The 18689-nt window shown below is 39.7% G+C and overlaps 1 protein-coding gene across 1 annotated transcript in view; it reads right to left on the reverse strand.

Annotated features, from left to right (window-relative positions):
- The window catches only part of LOC115042115 (KICSTOR complex protein SZT2-like), a 55209-nt gene that overhangs the window by 8680 nt on the left and 27840 nt on the right, over nucleotides 1-18689 (reverse strand). Inside the window, exons 50-67 of the mRNA XM_029500154.1 lie at nucleotides 18268-18432; nucleotides 18077-18168; nucleotides 17976-18030; nucleotides 17113-17312; nucleotides 16298-16464; nucleotides 15335-15432; nucleotides 14784-14916; nucleotides 13834-13964; nucleotides 12092-12139; nucleotides 9776-9895; nucleotides 9056-9213; nucleotides 6587-6863; nucleotides 6389-6468; nucleotides 5435-5560; nucleotides 4268-4470; nucleotides 3606-3702; nucleotides 2810-2890; nucleotides 1858-1932 (exon numbers count right to left, since the gene is read on the reverse strand). Coding sequence (XP_029356014.1) covers nucleotides 1858-1932; nucleotides 2810-2890; nucleotides 3606-3702; nucleotides 4268-4470; nucleotides 5435-5560; nucleotides 6389-6468; nucleotides 6587-6863; nucleotides 9056-9213; nucleotides 9776-9895; nucleotides 12092-12139; nucleotides 13834-13964; nucleotides 14784-14916; nucleotides 15335-15432; nucleotides 16298-16464; nucleotides 17113-17312; nucleotides 17976-18030; nucleotides 18077-18168; nucleotides 18268-18432 — 2306 coding nt within the window. The remainder of the gene's footprint in view (nucleotides 1-1857; nucleotides 1933-2809; nucleotides 2891-3605; nucleotides 3703-4267; nucleotides 4471-5434; nucleotides 5561-6388; nucleotides 6469-6586; nucleotides 6864-9055; nucleotides 9214-9775; nucleotides 9896-12091; nucleotides 12140-13833; nucleotides 13965-14783; nucleotides 14917-15334; nucleotides 15433-16297; nucleotides 16465-17112; nucleotides 17313-17975; nucleotides 18031-18076; nucleotides 18169-18267; nucleotides 18433-18689) is intronic.

Below are 18689 nucleotides of genomic sequence, written 5' to 3' on the forward strand. Positions count from 1 at the left end.
TTAAAAACATAAAAATTGCTCTTCGCCATGCCAGAAGCTCCTACTATTCAGCACTGCCAGAAGAAAACAAAATCAATCCCAGGTTTCTCTTCAGAACTGTAGCCAGTTAAAGAATCATACCGCAATTGAATCATTGATTCCTTTAGTTCTCAGCAGCAGTTTTAGGAACAAAAAGAGCAGACCACAATAGGTTACGTGCGTCATGGCATGCAGCCAGCGCTCAGCAGTAGTAGGCCAGGCTCCAACGCAGCAAGTGCTAGCTGCTAAATGTGGACCTCTGACTGCATAACAAATGTGAGTGAACTAGCTTCCACAAGTCATAGTAAAGCAGACGAAACAGCTGACAGCAGATGAAAAGACAGTGGTCTGGAAGTGTTTCAGCTGTCGAAGATTGGATAAACCTTTGGTTGCTGCTAAACGTGCTGCAGAGGAGCAGAGTGGCAGCAGGAACACATCACCATCTGAAGCAGTTCACCTTCATTAAATAATTTGAGAGCCTGAAGATGAAGCATCAGAGAAGTTCAATCCAGTGTGTCCCTGAAACATCACCACCCCACATGTGTTTTTATTGTTGCTCAGACTTTTTTTTCTGCATTCCTTTGCAACATGGAGCACTTTTCATATACATATTCTACTAAAACACTTGTGTTACCTTCTATTTAAAGAATAAGATAATCAGTCTATTTTGTAGTTTATATGAATACGATGAAAATATGACAACTGATTTACTTGTACCGTTTCATATCTAAAATATTAGTGTGTTATAGGAGAAAGTTTCATAGACCTGGCAGACTTTTTTTCTGACGTTTGTAGGTACAGGCATCTGTTATGGGCATTCTTGGCAGTTTTTCTTTGACTTCTTTAATGTTCATATTGACATTGGTATGATATAGTATTGACTGAAATTGTGAAATATATTGTGATATAAACTTGGGTTATTTCATCCAGCCCTGCCATTGTCAACATATAAATATTTAGTTTTTGTTATGCCAGTTATCCCTGCTGTACCAACCAAAAAGAGAACAATAACCTTCAAAAAGGAGGCGCATATAAACTGTTGTCTCTATGTTCCTGCCTTGAGGGGATTTCATAGTATGGCGTTTGACAGGAGCGAAATTAGAACATAAATGTCCCAGAGAAACGCCTTAACACTGAAATTAAAGTGAAGCAGCTCTGGCCATTCTGAACTCAGATTTCAGTTTGAATGAGCAGAAGAGGGGGATTAGAGAATGAGAGAGGCAGAGAGAGGAAAACAAGTCTACCATCTGAACTCTGAGGACTTCAGATACCAAGGGGAATTGGCTGAAATCACGGCTTGTCTTTGAAAAGTACTGCAAATACAATCTTCTCAATCTTTCACAATGTGAAAAGATTAAAGAAAAAGAAGGAAAAAAAAATCTCCCAAATAAATGTTGGAAATGGACAATCTGGAATTAAGTTTCGCTTTCACTTCTGATGTAGTAAGAAATCCAGATACTGCTGTGTTCAGAGAAAAACAGAGAAAAACAAATCACATAAGGTTTCAACACCTGTGCGGTCTTCTTTGACATGTACACCTTTAACCTGTAGTGGTTATTGTGTATCTGATTCAGATTTCTTGAGGCCTGGATGATTTATTTTAACTCTACTACATCGCCACCATATTAAAAAACACCAAAGCAAATACGTTAACTACTACATTATTGCCCACTGATTAGGAAAATCTGAGAAATACTATCATGACACATAATTAATGTACTTATTATACACTGTAGAGACATGCTCTTTGTCGATTTCTTTCAGTCCCTCCAGAACCCCAGACATAAATACATACTGAGTTGAGCGTTGTGAATCCCCCCCAGCAGAACCAACATTTACCTGGGAGTTGACAGTCTGACCCATGGGAATGCGTGAACACTCCAGTGCATACTGCTTCACACAAAAGTAACAGCCCTGGCAGGGGAAGAAGCACATTGTTATTTAGCTAAACAAATGATTAAGATCATGGGGATAAAGACATCCAAAGAGAGAAGAGCACTTCGAATACTTAAACCAGCAGCAAACATGAACCTGAATGTAGTTCAAGCAGAGCTATCTGCAACTCAGTCTGCATTGATCAATACACTACCAAATATCTGCTGCAAATAAAAGCAGCCATCTGAAAGCAGTAAAGCACTTTTGATAATATGCCTTGTCTCAGTACTGGGGAAATTGCCAAGATGACCAAGTGGCCTGTACAATTTGTTCGGGTCTGGGTTTCAGTCTTGCTACAGAATCTTGAACTTCAACACACAGACACATAATGACCTAGTAAACGTTAGCAGGGCTAAGTAGTCTTTGTGTACACTTTCCTAATTTGACTGGAATTACCACCTCACAACAATTCCAGTTGCAGTAAATTAGTATGAACTCGAACAGCATGAACAAAAAAGGTTATGTATGGCCACGGTTGTTATTGACACCCAAAGTGTGTAGTTGATCTTTCAAAATGAAGTAAACATTTTAACCACATTAAACATATTAAACAAGTAGTCAAGAAAGTTTACTATGCTGTAATTGTTTTGAGACACGAGATGACATTTTAAGACCCTTTAATGGAAAGATTTTTGATTTTGCCACCAAAGCCAGAGGTCTCTACTCATCATAAAAATCTACAGATGTTCAATCACCGCAACAACATATGCACCTTTAATTGTTTTGTTAGTTGCTGTCAGAGAGCATACTTTGAACAAGTATTAAGACTTTTTGAAGATGATTGATGTCATAAAAACTAACTATAATTCATTACTGCTATACATTAACACTAAGAGTACTCTCATCCTCATTTCACCTGAAAAGCCAGTTCCATCAGAACAATCCCACCTGGCAGTGCCCTCTGGAGGTGATATGCAGTGGTGCCAGAAGCTGTCATCTGAAAAGTTCGTTTAGAGAACAAGACGATAAGAGCATAGTTGGAAAGTTGAAATGTTTGGTCACCTCTGATTTTTTAGTTGTTTGAAGTAAAGAGCAATTGATACAATTCCCTTTATAAGACATACATTCAAAATGTGACTGGACTAGTTTAATAAATGTTATGTATATTATCTGCTTGGCTAATCTCACTCAACATTTTCTTCCAGTACAGATAACAGAAAACCTCCAGGTTCTTACAAATGTTGGACTATTTCCTGTTCAGGGAGGAGTTTTGTGTCGCACCTCCTGGTTATGAGTTGTTGTTCATCTGTTTACCAAAGTGAAGTAAATTCTTACTCCTCTATTCTGAAGTGGTTGATAAGAATCTCTCTGCTTTTAGTGTATTTGTAAGAAAACTGTCATTTAAGGATATGACAGCAGCTGCTGTTCAGTTATGAAACTTTGAATGTTTGGTTTATCCTGGGGCAAAATAATACCTGCTAGAACCTCCTAGAACCTGCTAGAACCTCCTCAAATTTAACTCAAGGCTCTGCCTGCAGCCCGCAAAGGCTACCACATCTAAACTCCAACTCTATATCATACCACTTCAGTCAGACTGAGTGTTTGCTTGTAGAGTCATTTGGTATTTGGGGTCAAATGTGTGTTCTACAGGTTAGGACCAGTTTGGTTGTGGTTTTTGAAACTACATCTGCATCATTGAGGGGAACACTAACCTTAGGGCTGTCCTCACTCTTCTGCTTTACATAAGAAAAGGACATCCTCCCTTCTGATGACATTGAGTTCAGCATGGCAGCACGGGCCCGGGCAATGCTGTAACAGATTTGGGGGGGGGGGGGTTGATTAAACCAGAGTGGTGCTGGCCAACAGGAGCATGTAGCCAACCCATAAGAGTGAGTCACGGTCTGAACCTAGAAAGTGATAGGACAGGACAGGCATATGGCCTACGTTTGGTCTAGTTACTTAAGTTGCTGCTGCAAGGTCATCGGTCAAATGAGGGCCATAACCTATGTGAAGACTAATGGATGAATGTCGCCCCTGTTGTACAGAGACAGGAAATGATGGGCCTGGTAGAGAGGTGGAAATGGGCTGTTGAGATACATGAACATCCTTTTGCTCAACACACACATGTTAAAGAAATTATGCTGTTAAGGGAACTGAGTGGACCGCATGCTGGAGCCCAGGATGCCTTCTGCTGTGGACGATTATTGAAGCTCAATTAGTCATGCAAACTGATGGTTGGATCAGTATGATGTGACATACGTTCAACTCTAAAAACCTCCTAACATACTTCAAACATAGAGCAAAGCCACATGAAAACAGAATATACAAAAACTAGATAAAATAAATAAAATGAACTTTTATTGCAGACACAGACCTGCGAGCTGGAGACTGAGGTCGGACCTGGACTAGGATGAAGCCCATGCTTTGCAGGTACTGGACATACTGCTGGAGGAAGGTGTTAGAAATCTCCATCATCCATGGTTCTTCCTTCATTCGGCTGGGCAGCATGTCAGCTGAGTCAGTGCTATAGCTCCGATCCCGACTCGATGCTGTGGAGTCACTGGAGCGATGCCGTTTCTGGCACAAATATCACAATTTCAGAAATATTTACACATCAGTTAATATCATTGAAAGACACACTTACGATCTAGCCAACCTGTGCCACTAGCCCATAACTGTCAGCTGACAATAAATACATAATTGCCATCTGTCATTTGTTAACTGAAAGCACTTTACCCTGAACCTGTCAGCGCTGTATGAGGAAAGATGAATATCCACCCTATTATCCCATTCATTCTGCTGCATTACAGTTTCCCCACAGAAAGAGAAGATCATCTGTTGGTGGTGAATCTTCTCAGAGTGTCTGTCTTGTTCCCTGTATATTTGAAGTCATATTTAAAGTCTTCATTGCTGATGTTTAGATGAAACTGTAGCCTTAAGGCACTAATGCCTGCCCGGGTGGGAAATCAAGACCTCGGGGTGGAGTGATGCCTGAACCCGTCATGAGGCGCTGCCAAGGTGGGTAAACTATACATAAAACTACCACCAGCTAACAACATTCCTTCTCCTGATGATGTGGTTCTTCCTCAGCATTAAAAGCTATTCCTAGCTTACTTGGCTCTTTGTTGTTATCTATTGCACTTCCTAAGTATTTGCAGAGGAGAAACAGGGGAAGTAATTTCAAGCTTATTTGTTGCGATTTTTGAAATTTGGAATGGCTGTCCCATGTCACCAGTGTTGTTTGTTTGTGATTTTCATGCGAGACCCCAAGACTGATGGATTGCCTCCTGCAGTTTGGAGGGTTATAGCCAAACTGAAGGAGTTCATTTACCTTTAGATGGACATGTGTGGCATCAGCAGTGACCTGGACATTGTCATGACACTTTTTACATTCTAATGCTAATTTATGGTCTGAGCTGGAGAAAAGATCATCTGGGGGCTACTCCACTGTAACGTCAACTTGGACTCAGAGGAACAGCAAAATCTCACATCTACAAAGATCTGTTGGTTAGGGCAACATGTGGACTTCCTGTAAATTTACCTTTACCAGAGGCTGAACAATCTGCTCCTCTTGGATCTGCTTCCGGAAGATGGGGTCAAAGAGGAGGGGGGTGGCACAGTAGTGGACCAGCCTGGACGACTGCTTCAGGGTCTCCAAATCTATCCACTGTTCACACATCAATGGTTATTGTCACTAAAATTCAAGATGATGGTGCTGCAGACATGCTCTCCAATATCAAAATGTTTTATATCAGTTTAAGATGTGCATACAGTACATTTTAGTGTTTGGCATTGAAATATACCTCAAAAAGGTGAACACAAGCTAGGACACAGGTTTGTAAAAACTTGGCAAACTCTACTTCCTAAAAGGCCATGCAAAGCATCTTGATTGTGTGTAAACCGTCTTTTTGAAATCTGTGATTCCTGGACTGCCAGTGCTTTGCAAGTCAATTTTTTTAAATATAATGTTTGTTATACTGCCTGTTAGTGACCACAGAGCCTATTAGTGAGTGGTGTGTATGTGCTGTTTTCAATATTAAATCAAATGTGAATTTAAGTACATTTAATTGAATTGGCCATTTAAAGCGCTGTTAGATGTACAGTATTGTGTACTCATGTAGCAACATGGCTCGTATTTCAGTGATCGTTTGGTGCTACATTATTACTAGTAACTGTGTCGTGTGCAAAACTGCCTCAGTTTTGGGCACCCAGTAAAATATTTAAGAGAATCTGATGTTTTATGGCAAGAGCAGAAGAAACTGCAGGTTTCAAAGCAATATTCAAAAAGATTTAAGCAGACGAAGCAGCAACAATATTGACTGCACCTGCGTTTTGGAGTCAGGTTTTCAAAAAGATAATTTTTAGGGTTTCAGATCTGAAATTGTTCAGTTAATGTAAAAACATTGTTTTTGTCACAATGAACTGAGAGCACAACACATCACAAAGCATATTTAATAGTAATGTGATTTCATGTGGTGTTGTTGTTTGGACTTACTGAAATGGGCATGTTGGACTGTGCTGACCTCTGCTGCCAAGTCACAAACAGGTTCTCTATCTTCATCTGCTTCTCCAGCTCTGTCAGCACAAAGTCAAAGTCATTGACACTCCTCTTTTGATGGATTTAGTGGACACAAAATTTATAGTTATCATTATTATTAGTATTAGCGAAAGTCGAAGTAGTAACAGAATTAACCTCTCCGCTCTGCAGCCTTTATGTCCAAGAGCTGGCCGCCATGCCGGGCCACCACATCTCCTTCCATCAAGGGTCGGATGCTGCAGATGTCTCTCAGGGCTTCATCAAAGGGAAGGAGCTCAGAGGGGAAGTGTAGTGGAGCGAGACTTCTGCCAGAGCTGCCAAGCCTGCTCTGCTCTTTACTGGGCTGAGGGGGAACTGCACTACGCAATAATGCATCAGGTTCCATGGTGGGGCCAAGGAAAGGGTTCGGATTCTTAAAAGAAAAAAGTAGAAACTCTGGTGAAAAAAGAATGGCAAATGGTGTCTACAGTATAACATCTTAAGCACTTGACTGCTACAGATCCCTCACTCATTGGCATGACTTGCAGCTATGACCACAGGACGAATATGCCCTGTTCGGTTTTCTGTATTATCTCATTGTACATTGCATTTTCACTGCACTGTAAATTAATGTGGATTAGCATCATTACTAGATACTTAATCTTCAAAATGTGCGTGTCCTTTCTGCTGTTGAGAGAAACTTTTGGGCAAGTTTGCTTGATGGAGCAGTTTAGGGACCAGATGCCCCAGTGTGACAGAGCTGGCTGCTGTATGCCCACAGGCTGGACGGTCAAACTGTCCACTGGCGCTCCCTCTGTTTCTCATCAAGAGAATGACAGATGAAGCTCTGTTCAGGCAAATTTTCTGCAACTCTGACTGCCTTCTGTCCAAACTTATTAATAATGCAGCAATGAAGAGCTGGGCCATTGGAGGGAAAGTAACAGGCACTTCTTTCAATTCATGTTTTGTAATTGGCCCTGGGGGGGCACTGTAAATTTGCTGCTCTAATAAATCCTTCTTTCCTCCTGTTACACTCAACAGTGTAAAAAAAAAAAAAACTGTTCATGTAAATTTTCTGTGGTTTTTTTCCCCCCTTTGCTTATCAGCATCACTGTTATTAGATTGAAATGGTAGTTGGGTCATACAACAAAAATTGGGATGTTATTACAATGCTGAAAGCAGCTACTTTGTTAATTACTAGTTAATTCAGACATGAGCATCATTCATTTAATCAGCATTTTGCTCATATACATACCTGTGACTGCTGCTGAAAACGTAGAATTTTACATACATGGGATAAATAAACTGCTAGCTGATCAGTGTTAGTTTGTTTGTTAGGTTTTTTTTTTTGTCCACACATACAAGATCTTCCAAGTTTTCATTCAATCGTATTATTAAAACCAAAAAAAACAGGCTCTTCATAAAGAATCTGGGCCCACTTTTTCCTCGTTGGTTAATTCAAGCTTGCTCTGCCTCAAATTCATAATTTCTCAGCGTTCACCCTAGAGCATGTGCTGAGTCCATACTGCATGTAACATTTTTGCAACACTCAAGCTGACTCCCTGCTTCTGAACAACACTATTACTGATTTGATGAATAAAAATTAAACAAAATACTGTACTATTTAACTGATGTCTTACATGGATGTCTGATCTCAGATTAAGCAGCAGCATGTTTTCAAACAATGAGAGAAAAACATTTTACTTCCTAAAATGCCAAAAATAAAACTGTTATTTGACTAGACATTACTAAGGAGTGCTTTTAAAAATGCTTCTTCTACCTACACAGATCGACCATAGCATTATAACCGCTGACAGGGGAAAGGAACGTTGATTATTTCCTTACAGAGGCACCTGTGAGAGGGTGGGTGGAAAAATGGAAACGCATAAGGTTGTGAGCAGCTTTGAAGCTGAATTGTGATGGCTTGATGACTGAGTCTGCGCATCTCCACTGCATCACTTGTTGCCAGTCTGTATTGAAATGTGGGTTGCGGGGGTGATCAGTGTTATTGGCAATTGTCTGTGTAAGGTGGGTGACAGAGCTGTGGTTCAGTTCTGACAGGTTTGGTGTGGGGAGGCAGACTATTTTGGATTCAGTGCACATGATTCTGGTAAGGTTATACATCCAGACCTCTGCTCCAGAGATGAGGATAAACAGAAAATGATCCATGTTATGTTTTATGTTTATGTTTTGAAAAATAAAGCCGTTGAAGTGACAGGGCTCTTTGTACCCTGATTTGTAGGGTAAATATAATTATATATTTAACACAGGAGATTTAACACCAACAGCTTGCTGGAGCTGAAAGCAGAAATTAGGCCTAAATAATCAACAATCTTTCATGTTGCTGCAGTGACATGACAATAGGGAGGAATTAACTGTCAGCCTCTGCCCAGCAGTATCTCCATTTCTAATGTTTCTTCAGAACACTTGCTGTTTTCACAATATCTAGTCATGGTTTTCAGTTAAATGAATTGAATTCATGGTTTATTATCACTAAAACTTATACAAGCATCAATCAAAGCACTGGCAGAGGATTAAAGAATCAATTACTGAGCAGTAATTGGTCAGTGGCACAACCATTTTACATCCTGCCAGGAGCTCTGTCATCGCCTCTACCTGCTTGGAGTCCATTTCGTGGAGGGGTGCATCAGGGAAGCAGTGGTGATGGAAAAGGCCCATTTTCTGGTTGAGCAAGCAGTGAGCAACATGAGCCCTCGCATTCTGCCATTTAACAAGGCGCACCAGCTCACGATTCAGAGAGGCACCCAGGTCCACAGACCAATTGTAGCTGTACAGAGTCACCTAAAAGAAAAGATAGCTGTAAACACAACAAGTCAAAAATCTGCCACAGCGTCACTGAAAACAAATATACTTTAAGAGTATCACTGCTTCACCCCCACGAAGACAAGGTTTAAGTGCTGAAACTATAGTTAAAGTATTAGCATTTTACGCTCATTGAGGACTGGAGACTGGGGAGGCCACTGATGTTTACTGAACACGCCATGATGTCCAGGAAGCAGTTTGAGTTGAGCTTATCAGTTCCAGACAGACTATTAATTTTCTGCTGACCTCTCTCATCAACAAGGTGCTTCCACCAGAGAGCCATCGCAATCCTAACCAAACCTATTTAACTACTGATCCATACAGATACTGCCCTCTCCCCTAGACAGCTGTCCAAACCTGTGACTTTTTTGACCATTGAATAAACAAGCAGAGCAATAAGGAGAGAGCCTCTTCTGCATTTAATTCTACTAAAAATCAAGTGGCAGAGAATTCATCTCAGATGAAGTCAAACAGGGTGTTTGACGTTATTCTCTTTGCCTGAGGCATATTTACAGTACGGAAACTTCCATGTGTCATGTCACCTTTTATCCAGGATGCTGATAAAAAGGAACCTCTGGCGGGGAGCCAGTCCTGCCCCAGCCTGGGTAGGACTGAATGGATCACTTTGCTCCAGAGCCTCAAAACGCTGGAAGCCTTTATGAGCTGAGCATAAGAGAGAGACTGAGTTAGATAATGAAATATCCAACATCAAGCAGCCTACTGTGGCCAGTGCCTTATTTGTACCATCAGTATAGTCCAATCCAGTATAATCAATAAAGAGCAGCAGGCCATAAAGTCATGTTTCACTGGGAGGTGCTTTTCACATTTATTGAAAAATACTCAGTGGGTCTTTAAGCCCTTAAACCAAATGGAATTAATTACATAAGGACTCTCAAAGGCTTTCCAAGGCTTGGCAGGAAATAGATGATGAAACGTTTGGAAGAAACAAACACAAATATTCATTGCATTAAGGTTCTACGGATCCCAGTGTCTATACATGTGTTCATGAAATTTGTTGTTAGCTGGAATGAAAGAGATAAAAGATGAGAAAAGTCAGAGATGATAATATTTGCGCTTTGATAAGATCTAATCCTAACCCTACCTTCACTAAAACAAATAATATTGTTAGGGTAAATTACACTAGGATGCACATTGTTTTGTTTGGTTTGTCAGTGTTAACATATTTTACATTCAGTTTGGGCTCTGTTTTCATGCAGTGTGCGGCACAAAGTGCAGTGCTGTACTGGAAGAGTGCTCTTTGCCATGCAAGTACATTGTACATTTCATGTACACACATGAAAGGAGATGTAACAAAGAAGCTCAGAGAAACAATCAAATGCTTAAAGGAGTCATTGGAACTGGTTTGAATATTTGTTTGTGAGTCAACTACCCAGAGATCATGAAGCATGAAGTGCTTCAAGATTCTAGCTCCTGAATCTAAAACAGACCACTGGAAAACTCCCTAACCCTAACCCAGCAACAGCCAAACAGGATTCTCCTGTCCAACTTGCAGCCAAATTAAATTTTAAGTAGCAACAGCTAATAAAACCTACTTCAGGTGGCACTGCTCATTTTAAAATGACGGTTAGCACCATGTTAATATGAGGAAAGGTTTTAAGGGGCTCTGCAAATCTTGATATTCTGTGTGTGTGTGTTAGTATCACCAAATAACACACACACTCAATGACCCTCATTTATCATCAAACATAAAAGGCGCAGGCCTGTGCATAAATATCTCATCAAGCTCAGTGTCAGAACAAATGTGTGTTGATAAATGTGGGGTTTGAAAACCATTGTAGGTTAGATCAGCTCACCCTTAAATATTCTCTGTTCACCCCTCACATTTACGACGTGGAACAGCAGAATGCAGCACAGAAAGGGAAACTTCCCAAGACTGAAATTGAGATACCAACATCAGAGATGGAATCAAATAAAAAAGTATTGTTTGGCAGTTTGGGAGTGAAAAGTGGCCTACAGGGGCTTCAGAAGAATGAAGAGATCCTTCTTGTCCCTGAGAACTCTGTTAAGTCTGTATGTGTAATGTTCTTCCAAAAGAAGATCTGCTGTGCTTGAAATCGGATCATTGTTGAAGCTCTTGTTTCCTTGGGGACTGAAGGCTCAGGACTATCAAACTGGATATTGGTTACCCTGCCAATGAACTCTGTGCATTTGGTCTTATGTCACCAATGAAACCCGCTGATTACAAAATACAGGCTAATCAAAATGAATTATAAGAATGATGATTATTCTAAGCTGTCCTACATATTTGTGTGAAAAATATGTTGAGATATGATCTGATATTAATCAGATTTTACTGTGCTGCACCGCAAGTCCCTGTTGGCTCACATTTAACCCTAAACCTCACGTCCAAATTGATAACTGTCAAGCTTTAAGTAGGAATGACCGTCCGCTCCATTTAAGACTGTTTACGCCAATTTTCTTTCATTAGTTTGTCTGATAAACGAGGGCTAACATGCTCACAGATATATCTTACTGCAGTCCAAAGGCAAGTCCAGCTTGTGGTACCAATAATCCCATATTTCATGTTATCCCTTGTAGGCAATGTGCACACTCAATACCCAATATTTTCAACACGTTAACTGGTTGAACTATAACCAAATACACCCCTAAAATCACCTTAAGCACTCCACTTTAAGCTTGACACCATTCACAGAAACAGGGCCCGATGTCTTTGATTGATGGGAAACACTGTGTGCTTCTTTGTGTGTTCATTTTTAAATGATGTTATCTGTTTACTCGCACGCACAATAAATAAAAAAGCACTCTGCGTCTCTGCAAAAAACAGTGATTTCAAACATCCCGTCAACATTAAAGTTTCAAGCTTCGAGGCAAACTTACGTGTGAACCTATTTAGCACTGGTGTGTTTTCCTCATCTGAACTGTCTTCTGTAGGCAGACAGAGATGGTACAAACAGCAAGGCAGCATGGACAGTGAAAAGGCAGCAACAAACTGATGTAAGCACACACTGGCATAATGAGACAGGTATGTTAGATAGCTAGCATGGACAGAGAAACAGAATTAAAAAGCAGTGATGACAAAGCCTTGACACAAAACACTTTTTTTTTTTTTTACACTACACACAGGCGTTACACACACTACAAACACAGGAACACACTGCTAAGAGTCCGTACACGGCCATACCCTAATAACACATTGTTTTAACTTTTTCTCTACTTCAGTGAAGCGGTCTACTGAATATTACGATGCATACAGAAATGAAGTTACTTCTGCTGCCGGGGTTTCAAAGTATCTGGTGCATCGACATGGTTTAGAAACTGGCTGAGCTATGCCAAATATTGGTGAAGTGACATGCAAAGAAAAGAAAACATGTAGTTTTGTGAGGTACGAATCAGAGAAAGCATTGTTTTTTTGTTTTGTTTTTTTTTATCAAACATTTTAAAACCAGCCACTGTGCTGCTAATGGTGATTAAATTAGAGGTTACTGCAGATGGACCTTCTTCCATCATCATCAGTAAGTACTGTGAATGTACAGGCCAGAAGACCTATGCTGCATGCCATTCCCCACTCTCTCTCTCCCTCCCTACTTCTTGTCACTTACTGTCATTGGAATAAAGGCACAGTCCAAAAAATAATACTAGAATTTACTATTTAAGGAGAAAATTTGCCTACCAAGAACGTGTATATTCAATTAGTCACTGCAGTGACTAATTTAGTATACATGGCCCCTTTTTTTTGCTTATTTGTTCGCATCTGCAGCTGAGATGAAAGAGAGCGTGTTTTCTGTACAGTCCAGGATCGTTTCTGATTGTGTATGTGACATAAGTCTACTCTAAAAGCCGAAGATGCTTTATTTTACAGATTGTAACCTCTATCCTCTCATCCTAATACGGTGTCTTCTTGTTTTAAAAACCAAGATGGCAATGGCAATAACTCTAACCAATGAGTGATCTCTTTGGTATTCCAATTGGTTTGAACCCCGTTTTTTTTACCCTGAGCAAGTGATTTCAGCTAGTTTGATACCAAAGAGATATATATATATATATATATAGTTTTTTTTTTTAAATCACAAAGACTTCACACCTTCCCCTCAGATTTGCCCCAAGAGCATGTACGCTTTACTGGAAATTGAAATTAATCCCACAGTGGGAAAATTCAATGTTAAATGAGCAAGGAAATTGAGGAGGAAAAAAAAACAGCTAATTATTAAATATGGTAAACAGTTTGTCGTATTTGTCTCCCTCCTGCCGTGGGTTGGGCTGCAAATATTTTAGCAATCCTCTTCTCAAATCAATGACTGAAATAATGTTATAAGCTTTATGAAGATTGGTCAAATTATTAATGATTTATAACCACTTATCATCAAAGCCTGATATTTTATTTATTGGGGGTAGCTAGGTTTTCCAAATTATCTTTTTTTGTCTATTTATTATTATTTTTTTTTTTATCATATGCAATCTAGCAACTGGAAATAAAATAAAGGGTTAAAAACCTGACTGGCTACTGATCATGATCATGTTGCATTATCAGTGATTAATCATTTACTGTGTATACTAAACAGGCTTGCAATCACTGCAAAGGATAAGCATCAACACAGCTGGTGAATAGTTTCAGCAGTTACCTTGCTCTGTGCTACAATGCCACTGATGGAAGTTGCGGCCAATCAGAATGAAGCTCCTTGTAGCCTCTGGAGGGTGGCTGAAGTTCTGTACATTAGCAAATGGTACAAATAACTCTCCAGATGGGGGGCAGCTGAAAAGAATGAATAGATGGAGATAACTTTTATGGTGCTTTGCAATTCCCAGAGTTGTATCACAGTATTGGTCTGAATTATGATGTTGTTGACTCAACGTCTGGTCAGTCTGGTCTGAATATGACTGTGGTCAGACATGTGCTACATCAGCCAATCCAGGAATTATTATCTGACAATCAATAATAATAATCTTGATAAGATTAATGTCTTTTTTCAATTGGCATGTGAGATTATAGGTTTCATTTTAGAGAGTCTTCATATTGTTTGAGCATGAGTGAATAACTTTAGTGATAGTTTGAAGCTTAGGTTCATATCAAAGTATACAGTTAGCAGTTTTTTGCAATGGATGAATTTCACTTTGGAAAACCAAAAGTAGTTATTGAGTCTGGTGGATTTTAGTTGTAAGGTATTTTGAGCCACTTTACAGTTAATACATTAAGACAGTGTAAGACAGTGGCTTTTCTATGGCAGCTTCTATTTTCTATGGGGGGGCAGTAGAGCTGAGGATAGTCTACTCCTTTTTTTTTTTTTTTTTTTTTTAAATATCTGATAATTCTAGAGGAAGACCAACTCCTTAAATTTTTTATTGTCTTGGTTAAAGCCAAATTGAGTAGCTGAATTTTTAGTTAAGACAACAATAGACAGGGGAGTTAAAATTTAAATGAACACTATGTGACATGGCAAGATCATTGACAGCTGTGCAATAATCAACATCAATAAAAAGTATCACAATTGTGATGAACATTCAAATTTCTCAGAGATAAACATCACAATACACAAAATTATCAATCATTTTTAACCAAACACAAAAAGCTCACCTTGTCTTTTCAAATGCCTTCACAGTTGTATCACTGGCCAGGGAACTGACCAAACTGACGATCTCTGTTATGATGGAAGGCAGCAGGAAGTTTGAGGCAATTTCAGTTGTGCATTGCTGAATGGAGGGGCACCCTGTTCACCAGCCGTCCAGTCAGAGTGGCACGAACAGACGTAAAAAAAAAAAAAAAAAAAGAGAGAGGAATGTCAGTTATGATCCAAATCTCTCAATGTAAGTAGATGCAGTCTCTCTGTGCTCTGTGCTCATGCCACATTTCCGCTCTTTATTGTTCTTAAGAATTGCTTTTTTGTAATTTTTGTAAGTAATGTGCACTATTAAATAAAAATTGTTTTTTTTCAGTTGAATTTAAGTGCAAGGGCTTTAAACATCATTTTCAGCTTCATGTGTCTTGCAGACTGCAGTCAAATGCAGTCTTTATGTCACTGATGTGATTTTTTACGGTTATGATTCACATATTTTATTTTCTATACATGAACAATCTTGAAAATCTCTGCAGAATTACCTCTCAGGATTACATAAAACAGCACTTACCAAGTTTAGCCATGAAAGTGATCCATGGCTGGCAGGTAACATGATAGATCGGATGAAGAGTGCCCACATCTCCCTCCTCCAGATGAGACACCTGCCTCCTACTCAGCCGCAAAAAAGCCACAATGCATTACGGTGTCACTCACACTCACAAAGAAATCAGTGCTGACAACATGTTCAGATGATTATTACAACCTTTACAGGTTTGTTGAATATTAGTTTCCTCCAGCTAATATTGGTGTTCAGATTCATTTATGTGGATGATGCTGTTAAGTCAACAGCGTCTAGAAAACTAAATATAAACTACTGTGTGCATATCTGATAAATATAACATATATATAGACCATAATGCATGTAAATTTTCATATAAAGGACCTTTTAAAACAATAACAGAAGCTTTACAATAAAAGAGGAAATAACTATCCCTGCACACAGTTATCAGAGACCATGCAACAAGGGCAGTTTGTCTGTATTTCAGGTGGAGACCCAATTATATAAATCAAATGATTTTAATTCAAAAGTTACTTGTTGTTTTTGCTTTTCATTTCCCACTATGCCCTTAATTTCTCCAAACCTACTGATGAAAATATCTTGCCTTTCATTTAATGAATTAAAACTGCTATGCTAGAAGCCCCGCCTTCTGGAGATCTGCCCATGTTCCCGATTTGCCAGATACAAATAAAGCCACTCTTTGTATGTTCACACACTGATATCTAGACAGGACAAACCTCAGTTTAGTTTCACTGTGTGGATAATCAGCATTGCAGGACTGACAATCGTGACTGAGATGTCAAGTTATGTGAAACTGGATAACTGGAGCATTTCTTGGGTGTGTTAATCCTGCTTTGTGGAACAGGCCCCAGGTAACAAGTTCAGAGTTCCCTCATACCACAACAAGGCTTTGGAGTCGCATTAGTAACAATTCTGGAAAGGGACATTACTGTTGCAGTTTAATTTGTATCCCACCTCTGGGCCTGCTCCAGCTCAATAGCAACAGCTTTCTCCTGGCTCCACTGCTGTTTTATGGTCTCTGTCTTGTGTCTTCTTCGTGCTGCTCGGCCCTCCTCACCTTTCTCTTGCACTATGTCATCAGTGGTCTTTGGGCTCCCAAGCTCCGATGAGTCTGCTTTACTCTACAAGGACAAAGAGGAATTAATTTAGCGCTGAGGATGGGAGGAAAAACCCAGGTCTTGTCTGAGGACTGATGACAAACATGCGATCTTAAAGCTTCTGTTAATGAGATTAAATGAGATTTAAAAAAATAATAAATAGAATAGCAGTGCACAAATGATTTCTTGGTAAAGCTATAATGGAGAAACTGTGTCCTGAGCATAGAGGGAAGCCACACCCTCTCTGTTATAATATTCATAACAGGACATGAGATATTTAGATCAGGTGAATTAGAAAAACCTCAAGGTGTATTTGCTATCCCTGGGTGGCCATTTAATTTGCTTCCAGCAGTAAAAAAAATACTAAACACATTACAGAACATCATTAACAGGCTTGATAGCAGCAGGACTGAATGACCTTCTGAGCCTGTTTGTTCTGCACTGTGGCAGTTTGAATCTGCACACTCATGGTAACAACACAAATTCCCACCACATGGGATGGCTTGGATCTGCCAAAACCAATCCTGTTTGACAGAAAGTGACCAGTGCCAACAGATAAAGACTTCATCTTGTCTTTAGAATTCATTCAATCCAATTATAGAACCCTATGTAATAAAATATAGAAATGCATCTTATGTAAGGTTTCACATTGACAGTTTTACAGGAACTAACCAGTATGTCCCAGAAACTCCGGCGTGTGCTCTTGCCAGTGGGTGTGGTGGACTCAGGTGTGCTGGTCCCTGTCATGGGAGAGGTCCCCAGATTTTGGGTGAAGGTGATAGGAGAAGGGCTGGTTTTAGAAACCTTTGGGCCACTGTGGTGCCTGATGCTGTCCTTCACTTCTTTCACCTCAGGCAAAGGATTCAACAGACCTAAAGACACAATTCACAAAAAACAAGAAGATCATTTTTTGCAAACAGCTCCTTCATCTTTCAATTTTTTTTCTTCTCAAATAAGAAGCTGATATCTAAAGTTAAGCAGCTGCAGATTAGGGTTGCACAGATTGCCGTTTTCAGATCTCTATACTCTAAGTTGGGTTTGGCCAGATAAACTGGTGACTTGAAAATTCATTATGCATGTACAAATTCAAAAAACGCAAACGCCAACTCCATCCCCAGAATCAGCAGTCCTGTCAGTAGGGTCAGTAGAACAGCACCAGAGCTACTCGTCAGTGGTTTTTATTTCACTGTTGATGTGCAGCCCAGAATCAAAAAGCTCTCCGTAACATTGTGACTCTGATTTGTGTTATTTGGGTTATTTGTGGTAACAGAAGAATATCTGTGGGCTGGACAAAGGATATGCACTACAAATAATCCAATAACACATAGACACACATTTTACTTCTGGCACAAAACACCACATTGTTCAAACAAATATTCAGCTACATCTACAGTGGTGGCACGTAAACATTAAAATATAAATATAAATTCACCAATGGCGGACAGTTTTACATTATATTGTTGTGTATATGCTGCTAATAATCACCAAATAATGCAAACAGGAAGATTAACAAAGAAACATCTGAAAAAACTCACCTTTACTCTCCTCTTTCTGCACTTTGATAGCTGGGCACAGCACACCCAGACAAAGAGGATTGGCAAAACTTTCAGCTCCATGGACAACATCACAGATGTGCGTGGCGCAGCGCCCCCTGCAGTTTATCACTGAGCTGTAAGGGGCTGACATTACCTTGTTCCCAGATCTCAAAGTGCACATACAGCTGTGGCTCTGTTCAGAGACAGAACAGATACCACAGGACTTAGTTTGTTTTAACAGTATTGTTTTATATCACAAAGTCCAGTATAACAAAGACCTTGATGCAGTTACCTGAGCTGACAGGGATGGAGTCCACTTTAACCACAGTGGTCAGCTCCTCAAAATGGTCTGAGTGAAGGAGGGTTACGCAGTTCTCTGACTGCAGTGTGGCACAGTCCTGAACCTGAAGGGGGTGACCTTGAGCATCCAAAAATGAGAGGGCGATGCAGGCGATCCCTAAGAGAACAGGAGATCTTTTGTAGAGCCTTCAAAACTGAAATATATTTCACACAACAGGTTTTAATTATTGCTCCGCAGTCCCACAGCATTTGCCTTCCTTCACAATAAGATATATAAAAAATATTAATCCCATGTATCAATAGCGTTAAAATATATAACATAACATTTATTAATCTACACAATGAGTGAGCAGCAAAATGCATGGAGTGGGTGTATGTCAAATCAAATTAAATCAAACCAAATCATAACAAAGT

Source organism: Echeneis naucrates, chromosome 4 (assembly GCF_900963305.1).
Source record: "Echeneis naucrates chromosome 4, fEcheNa1.1, whole genome shotgun sequence".
In the NCBI taxonomy this organism is placed as follows: domain Eukaryota; kingdom Metazoa; phylum Chordata; class Actinopteri; order Carangiformes; family Echeneidae; genus Echeneis; species Echeneis naucrates.